Genomic DNA, 9,640 nt, shown 5'->3' with positions numbered 1-9,640 from the left:
TCCCCCCCCCCCCCCCCCCCCAGATCTTTTTACTTGGTCTAGAGACACGAAGCAATTTGATTGGCCTATCTCCGTCGGAGACATATCCGGATAGATACTGCAACAAGAAAGGCATGCTATGAACTTAAAACTAACGATGTCTGTCACAGAATATGTCCCTAAGACATGTTTTTCACCCTCATAATATTAATAAGAAGTCGAGCTGTTCACAGCCAACTTCTCGTGGCCTAGAGGTTAAGGTGTTCGCCTCTCATTCAATAGGTCCCGGGTTCAAATCCGGATGGCGACGGAAATTTTTCTTTTCTAAAGTCGCCCCCATTTCACCTACTTTCTTGCTATCTAGCTCTGTCGTCTGCTTTCAACCCCACTTTCTGCCGCACCCCCCTCCCTCACCCCCTTTGCCCCCTCCTCGCTGGGCTCCTGACTCTTTCAGCAGCCTTTCTACTGCGACTCCTTGGCTCCTCTTCTTACTTCTGTCTTTCAGCCGCACTCTTGATCTTATGGTTGGAAAGATCTACACCTAGCCTTCTCGGGCAAGGGCGAAAAATCTCGGAGGTCCCGTGTGAAAGTTGCGCACGTTAAAGATCCCTTGATAGTCCAAAGTCGATAAGAGTAGTCTTCGCCAGCCATCCGGGCAAAATTCAAAATTTCCTCCCAAATGAAAATGTTGTCCCGTGCTCTCATATGACCTCATGCAGATGCAAGCGCCGTTAAACACTTACCCTCCCCCCCCCCCAAAAAAAAAGAGTCAAACTCGGCTGCTGCTCTTCCTCCTCTTCCTGCTCCAACTGCCAGAACTACAATATCTTTCGCTTGCCATGCTGTTAAAACATACAGCTCATCAAGAATAACATTATAAACAATCACTCATATTCATAATATTCTATCTATCTATCTATCTATCTCTCTCTCTCTCCATCTCCCCCCCCCCTGTCTCTCTCTCTCTCTCTCTCCCTCTCTCTCTCTCTCTCTCTCTCTCTCTCACACACACACACACACACACACACACACGCGCGCATACAGACACACACACAAATATACACACACGCACACACATACACACATATATATATACGCGCACACACTTATGTAGACCCTTCCACCTACCCCCTACCCCCCTACCCCCCTACCCACCCCCACCCACCCATACACACACACACACTCATGCACATACACTCACAAAACCCGCATGCACAGCTACGCAGAACAACTTACACTCTCCTACTTACCTATTTCTGACCATAAACTCGTGAGTATCCGACTGTAGGCCTATCACCTAATTAGGAACAAAAGAAAAAATATTAATGTATCTATCTATCTATCTATCTATCTATCTATCTATCTATCTATCTATCTATCTATCTATCTATCTATCTATCTATCTATCTATCTATCTATAGGCAAAAAGAAGTTGTTTACCTACAAAAATATAAAACAAGATGAGCTTAGTGAAAAATGTACCTTTAATTTTAAGAGCTAAGTGACCATAAATATAGGTCATGCCAGAAATTAATAGAAAATAAATAAGACCATGGGATTGAGCACAGCAAACAAACGAACAAGAAAACAAACAAACAAAAAAGCAAACAAACAAACAATAAAGATAGCAAGCAAACAAACAAACAAACAAACAAACAATCAGGCAAAACTAACTGTTTTTAAGAAGAATAACAAACCGGTAGCGAAATGACCACCGTCTCTTTAGGCTGACTCTCCCGAATGTTGACGTCATAAGTAATCACTGTTGCAATTTGACCTGGAGTTGTCTCAGCCACTCTGACCACTAGAGGAACGCTTGAACATCGCCTGGTGTAGGGAGGGGGAGCGAAAAAGAAATGAGAGATTTACAAATGTCGCTGAGACAAAGGAAGGGAGAGAGAGAGAGAGAGAGAGAGAGAGAGAGAGAGAGAGAGAGAGAGAGAGAGAGAGAGAGAGAGAGAGAGAGATTGTGTATTTGAGTGTTTGTGTGTGTGTGTATGCGTAAGCGTGTGTAGGTGTGTTTATGTCTGAGTGTATAAGTGTACGTGTATGTGTGTATACGTTTGTGTGTATGTGAGAAGTGTGTGTGTGTGTGTGTGTGTGTGTGTGTGTGTGTGTGTGTGTGTGTGTGTGTGTGTGTGTGTGTGTGTGTGTGTGTGTGTGTGTGTTGTGTGTGTGTAGTATGTGTGTGTAGTATGTGTGTGTTTTCAGTGTAAGTGTAATATTGTGACCTGGAGTGGTCTCAGAGACTGTGACCACCAGAGGACCGCTTGAACATCGCCTGGTGTCGAGAGATTGACCGAAAGTGAAAGTAGAGATGTATACAGGGTGTCCAAAAAGTCGCGCACCATCCTGAAACACACGTATTGTTACAGATGCTCAAACTGAGCACCATTTTCATCTTTTATCATTTAAGGGGTGGGGGAATGCTTTACTCTGACAGTTTCTCTTACATCCAATCATGTTCTACCTTGTAGCTATATCCTCCGGGTTGTCGCAGCCTCTTGCCAGATAGACGCACACATGTCCCGGCGTCATTGTGCCAGATGCCGTGACTTTCCCTGTTGTGGGGTCGACCTTGACCTTTGAACAATCTGGGTCATTGTTCACAGAGGTCAAGTTGTACGTGACCTCAGCGTTGCGACCTTTGTCTGAATCAGTTGCATTGACCTGAAGAAATATTAATTAGCCTACTTAGATTAAGACAGGGAGCAGGAAATGTTAAGTGGTTTTAAAAATAATTATGATTATGCTTGCACTCATCAGAGACATTCTAACTATAAAAAAATCGTGGCACAACTTATCCTCAAATATCTCTTTAACGGGTGAATCAGTGTCATCCATACTTTGCACAGCAGTTTTTATCAATTTGTCTTAACTAAATCATATATTTCCAGAACATTTCTATTAAAAGCAACATTGCCCCAGCTGAAAACATTAACATTTTTTTAAAATCTGTAGAAATCACAAACTTGGATTTTTTAATTAGTATCTATTAAGGAATTTTCTAAAATAGGCCTACAGCTTGCAGGTGTTTACAAAAATGTTGATCTGTTAAGAGAAATTGATACCAGTCATAGTGCAAAAATTGGAGAACATAATGGTCTATAGTTGAGGAGATATTGACAATAAGTTGCGCCACGAACTTTAGACCGCACTATAATAGATTGGTCCTTAAGGGGAGACGTACACTCCAGGAAAAATTTTCTAAACGAATGACTTTTATTCAATTTAAAGTAATTGTGCAAGAAGTTCATAGGTAAATAGGATGTACTAGAGGTGAATTTGTTGAATTTTTCTAAAAAATGGGTCTCTGTGGTGGCCATCTTGGATTTTCAGACCAGTTTCTTAGTGCAGAAGAATTTCATAGTAAATATTGAATTATCAGCCTAAAATTTGGCACACAAATACAAACCTATATGAACTGGGGATTTATGAAAGGATTTTGACCTATCTTTAAAACTAAAAAAGAGAGCCCAAAGTCAGTGGACCCCCTAGAGTCAGTTGACGAAATTTCGGGGGTACATATTACCAAAAAAATTGAATATTTCCTTAAGTTACCAATATTTCCCAATTCCCTTTCATAGATCCATAGAATTGATCTTAAAGCACCTGTACACCAAATTTGAAGCTTCTAGCTTCTGTAGTTTTTGAAAACTCCTTGCACCCAGGAGGTCACATAATATGTCAAAAAGTAGATTTTGAGAAAAACAGAAAAACAGGGATTTTTAAAAGGATTTTTAAAGCAATTTGCACTTTTCAAACGCCCTTTCAGGTCATTTAGGGTGTTTTTTCAACAGTTTCTTCATTTTGACTCGATAGAACAGATGTCAAAGGATGTTTTTCCGCAAAAAACAAAAGTTGGATAGTTTGAAAAATTGTATCGATATTGCCTTGGATCGCCGACCCGGGTCTTCCCTTAAATGAATCCCCATACCGTTGGTATTACCTGGTTTGACATGACGTCTTTGTTTGTGTGCTGGTCTGTTTGTCTGTCAGTTCGACTCTCTCTCTCTCTCTCTATCTCCTCCTCCTCCTCCTCATCCCCTCTCTCTCTCTCTCTCTTTCTATCTATCTATCTATCTATCTATCTATCTATCTATCTATCTATCTATCTATCTATCTATCTATCTATCTATCTATCTATCTCTATTCATCTATCTATCTATCTCTGTCTCTCTTTTATCTCTTTTTTCATGCCTCTGGCTCTCTCTATATTCATCTCTTTCTCTCTCTCACATATGTAGAAACACACACACACACACACACACACACACACACACACACACACACACACACACACACACACACACACACACATACACACGGAGAGAGAAAAGGGGGGGGGGGTGAGAGAGACAGAGGCAGAGACAGAGACAGAGACAGAGACAGAGACAGAGACAGAGACAGACAGAGAGAGAGAGGGAGAGAGAGAGAGAGAGAGAGAGAGAGAGAGAGAGAGAGAGAGAGAGAGAGAGAGGGGGGGGAGACGCATGCCGCATTCCGATTCTATACCCCAAACCCCTCCCCAGTCCTTTACAACCCAAACCCCTTTTATGAAAACCTTTCTACCCCTCCATCCCACCCCATCCGGTTTTTTCAGTAGCAAAAAGCCAAATAAAAACTAAACTGGCATCAAATAGTCAACGCATATTATATGTGAGACATCGAGATGAAATCAGGCGCTCGTCAAAGTAATGCAATCCAAGAAACTGGTGGCATTTTTCTGCCCGGTTTGTTTTAGTAAGAGTTGTACGGCGCTTGCAACACAATAAGGTCATATAAATGCCGAAGGTTAGAGAAGTTACAAGAGAGTAACAACGAATAATAAAAGAAGGAGGAGAGTTCAGGACGATAGATAATTAATAGGAAAGAAGGAGCAAACCACACCAGAGCACCCGCCAACCACCCACATTAGTAAGGTTTTACGGTGCTCGCAACCGCATAAGGTCATACAAGCGCCAAATGTACATTAAATAAGTAAAAAACATTTCTGAGTACATTTTTACAGAAAATCATTGATGAACAAAACTGTAAATTTTCACTTTCCAAAGACTCTCAGGCTAGGGAAGTCACCAAACTTTGGCGACCATTTTCTCGCTAATTTTACCCCTGAAACCAGGCGACCCCCCCCCCCTTCTCCTTTAATCGCAAATATTTGAACTTCTCTTCATGATAAAAGGATATTTTTTCCGTCTCAAGCAAAATAAATGAATAAGCTGTCTAATTCATCAATAACTCCACTTGTCCAAAAACTGACGAGCACCTGATTCCACCGCGTCGTGACACACAGAGCATGCTATAGAGGGTGGACATGCGTTATAAAAATGAAATGATCATCATAAGGATTATTTTAAAAAATTATTATCATTATCATTGTCATGCATTATCATTATTATTACTATTATTATTGTTATTATGATTACTATTGTAAGTATTATTATTACTATTTTAATCATTATTATTATCATTATCATTATTATTATTATTATAATATTATTATTATTATTATTATTATTATTATTATTATTATTACTATTATTATTATTATCATCATCATCATCATCCGGGAATAAAAAAAGGGTTTGAGACTTAGTAGATTTTTCAAATTTAATATAAGTTCAATGTTTCGCCCTGTAAAGGGCTTCTTCAGGAACATGTACAAAAATATATATCATCATCATCATTATCATCATCAACGTCATCATCATCATCATCATCAACATCATCACCATCATCATCATCATCATCATCATCATCACTATTGTTATTGTTATTGTTATTATTATTGTTATTATTATTATTATTATTATCATCGTTATTATTGTTATTATTATTATTATTATTATTATTATTATTATTATTATTATTATTATTATCATCATTTTTCACCATATTATTGCCACTTTTTTATTGTTTCAGTATTAACAATATCTCAACCTGTCCAAGATCCAAGGTTCCGTTATTCATGGCGCCGAATTCATATCGAGGTTGAATGAATACTGGAGCGTTCAGGTTTGCATCTTTCACGGTGACGGACACATGCAGAGTACAGTTCACGCTGTCGTCACAGGCGGGACTGTCCGGGGCGGGGGCTTCCTTCTCTCGTGCCTCCACCTGTGGAAATCATTTGAGAGGCATTGTGGTGAAATCAGGCGCTCGTCAAAATAATGAAATCGGGGGGTATTAGCATTTTTTTTTCGGTTTGGCAATTTTTGTAGAATTTTTGTTTTTTGTTCAACATTTTTGTCTTTTAAAAAATACATTTATGTGTGGATTTTCCTGAAAAACGTTGACTAAAAGCACAAAAACATAAATTTTCAGTTTCCAACGACTCTCAAGCTTTGATTAATCACCAAACTTTGGCAGCCAGTTTCTCGCTAATTTTAACTCTGACACCAAGCTACCCCGACCCCCTTCAGTTGCAAATATCTCTACTTCTATTCAAGATAAAAGAGTATTTTTTCCTTCAAAAGACAGACAAATGAACACGTTTTAAGATAAGACCAATAGCTCTACATGCCCAAAATTTGACGAGCACCTGATTCCACCACGTCGTGACACATTTTTAAAAGTGATTTTTTTTTTCATACTTTAGAGACTTCAAACTAATACCAACCCTTCTGATGTTGAAGACCGATGTTGTTTAATTCAAGCGTTTAAGCATCACACTCACAATCAAAATTGCTTTTTGCTAATGGTTATCTTCTCCAAGGTTTGATTTTTACCTTGGAGCACTTTTGAATTAAGACACTGTACGAAATCAGTTTATGTCATTTATTTAAGACACGTCGTGTCTGATTAATATTTCAATATGCTGAACTTCGCAATCATACTGCTACACTATAGATGCCAGTGTCCTAACCTGTGTTTGGTGGGGTGTCACTTATTTTATTTTTAAGAAAAACTGAAAGATGCAACGAAACCGCCTGGACCAGTGTCTTGTAGTGCAGCGAATAGGCGTTTCGCGGAGTTCTCCGGTGGGAGAAATTTTATCGAGTATTTTGATAATTCTTCTTGGGACGTTGTATCCCTCTCAACCCGGGTTGGCCCCGACAGGCAGGGTCTAGCCCCTATCCCAACTGATCTAAATCATGTCGATAGGGGTGTAAAAACACCTCATCAAGTGCAAGATCTGCCGCAGACATCGACGATCATGGTTCTCCGTTCAATCCTTTGCTCGGATGCTCTAAAAAAAAGCTCCATTATCCTGATATTTCCACGTCATCGATCTGTTTAAACTCCCTAAGTAAGTGTCTTTGAGTCTATCCCTACTTTGCCTTGCTTTCAATTATTTTGCTAGTGAGAGCTTGGTGTTCTCATGACACTTATGTCTATTCAATTGTTCAAGAAACTGCATTAAAATTTAGCTTTTCCTGATTGTTTTTCATCAGCGAGTGGCCCATGTGTGCTTCTTTGATGCCTTCATTAAGAAAATACGAGGCATCCTGATGAAATTGAATGAAATCGAAGAAATCGGCATTTTTTCGCTGGTCCGGCAATTTTGATCAAAGTTTTGCTTTTGGAGGGGATCAACACCCTTTATGCCTTTTAAAAAATAAATTTCTCTTTGGACTTTACTGAAAAGCATAGACCAAAGGCACACATAGAGTACATTTGCAGTTTTCAAGGACACTCAAGCTTTGAAGGTCACCCAACTTTGGTGGCCATTTCCTCGCTAATTTCACCTCTGACACCGGGCGACACCCACCTCCTCCAATCACAATTATGTCGACTTCTATTCAAGATAGATGGGTATTTTTTTCCCACCAGAAGCAGGGTAAGACAAACAAACAAGCTTTAAGATAATACCAACAACCCCACATGCTCCAAAATTGACGAACGCCTGATTCCACCGCGTCGTGAACACAAATAAAAATAATAATAATAACAATTACTGTAAAAAGAAACGGCTCGCGTCCTCTCACCTGCACCATCAAGACGTCATGTCCCCGGAGTGATGACGTTTCGTTCACTATTAGCCAGGTGTTCCCGTCTACGTCACGCTCCAGGCCAAAAGCTCCATTTAAGTTGTCGGCCAAGACGTAATATAGCTCTGCGTTCTTTCCCTGAAAAAGAAGGGGGCTATGACATGACGTAATCAAACTCTGTGTTCCTTCCTGAAAAGAAGGGAGCTATGACGCGTAATCTAACTTTAAATTCTCCCAGAGACTCTTGAATATATGGATAGTCTCTGATTCTCCCCATGAAAAAAGTGGGCTATGACGTGATCTTACTCTGCTTTCCTTTCTGAAAAAGAAGGGGGCTATGACTTAATCAAACCAGAGACTATACTCTCTGATCTAACTTTGCTTTCTCTCCCTGGAAAAAGAAGGCATCTATGACATAATCTAACTCTGCTTTCCTTCCTAAAATTGAAGGGAGCTGTAATGTTTGTGTCTGATGTAAAAATGGGAATGAACTATGTTGCGAATGCTGAAAGAACGATTCTTTAATATCACAATTGTTTCCCCTCCTTGATACGTCACACATTGTCTCGTTTTGAATACACACTAGATTTCAGTGTCAACTAAACTCAATAAAAATCAGTTCACAGGCAGGCAGGCAAGAGAACGATTGTGTTTTGTCTTTCTTTCAAGTATTAATCTTTTTATAATGTGAGGCCATATGTAGCCGTCACAGGAGCTATGACGCAATCTAATTTTTGCCTTCTCCCCCTGAAAAAGAAGGGGGCTATGACGGAATCTAACTTTGCGTTCTCTCCCCGGAAAAAGAAGTTATAATGATTATGCAATTCATTATAATTGAGTTCAAGAACATCCAATCAAGGATTCGAACAACGACTGTTGGATCCGTAGTCCAGCTTGATAACAACCTGAGCTAACGATGAACTTTACGTGACGTTGATGTATTAATACAACGTGTGCATAAATTATATTGAGCTTTCCACTGTAAACAAAACTTACTAACGCGGATACAAAGCTTAGTTTTTCGGGGGGAGGGGGGGGGGGTGATTTAAGCATCTTTATAATATTATTATGCATTTTTATTTTCGTTTGTTTTTGGTAAGTGTTTTACGGCGCTCACAACTGCATAAGGTCATATGAGCGCGTTTTCCTCTATTTTTGTAAAGAAATATTTTTCTTTAGTATTTGATTTTTTAAATAAATGCTTCCTTCTGTCATTATCATCGTTGTCTAAAATTACCTCATCGTCGTCTGTTGCGCAGACCAGAGTGAGGTAGAGCCCACTTGTTGCATCCTCCGGGACGGTGAGCTCAGTGGAGTTCGGGGAAAACACAGGACGGTTGTCATTGATGTCCTTGACCTTCACAGTCAAGGTTGCTGTTGCTGTCATGTCTTCGTTGTCTGACTGGGTAGCCTGAGTGGACAGGGTGGGGGTTGGGGTGGGGGTAGGGCCGAAAAAAAGGCAAATCGCATACAGTGTAAACACTCACACATACACACATACACATATGCAATGCACACTAACGAATGCACACGCACATACACGCGCACACACAAACACACTCACACACACATACAGACACACACGTACACACACACACACACACACTTAAACACACAGACGTACACACACACGTACACACATACAACACGTATACATACACACACCCAGCCTCACACACAAACATCCTTGAAGAGAGGTAGATAAAGAGAGAGAGAGAGAGAGAGAGAGA

General features: G+C 39.9%; 1 protein-coding gene across 1 annotated transcript in view; it reads right to left on the bottom strand.

The window, feature by feature from the left end:
* The window catches only part of LOC101857159 (protocadherin-17), a gene marked incomplete in the record, with an annotated part of 62,339 nt that overhangs the window by 12,919 nt on the left and 39,780 nt on the right, over positions 1-9,640 (bottom strand). The window contains 6 exon segments of the mRNA XM_035970284.1: positions 1,230-1,276; positions 1,677-1,806; positions 2,450-2,649; positions 5,920-6,096; positions 7,908-8,048; positions 9,148-9,321. Coding sequence (XP_035826177.1) covers positions 1,230-1,276; positions 1,677-1,806; positions 2,450-2,649; positions 5,920-6,096; positions 7,908-8,048; positions 9,148-9,321 — 869 coding nt within the window.

This window comes from Aplysia californica, unplaced genomic scaffold, assembly GCF_000002075.1.
Source record: "Aplysia californica isolate F4 #8 unplaced genomic scaffold, AplCal3.0 scaffold00011, whole genome shotgun sequence".
NCBI classification, from domain to species: domain Eukaryota; kingdom Metazoa; phylum Mollusca; class Gastropoda; order Aplysiida; family Aplysiidae; genus Aplysia; species Aplysia californica.
The sequence above is the reverse complement of the archived record's forward strand: the minus strand, read 5'-3'. Positions and strand labels throughout refer to the sequence as shown.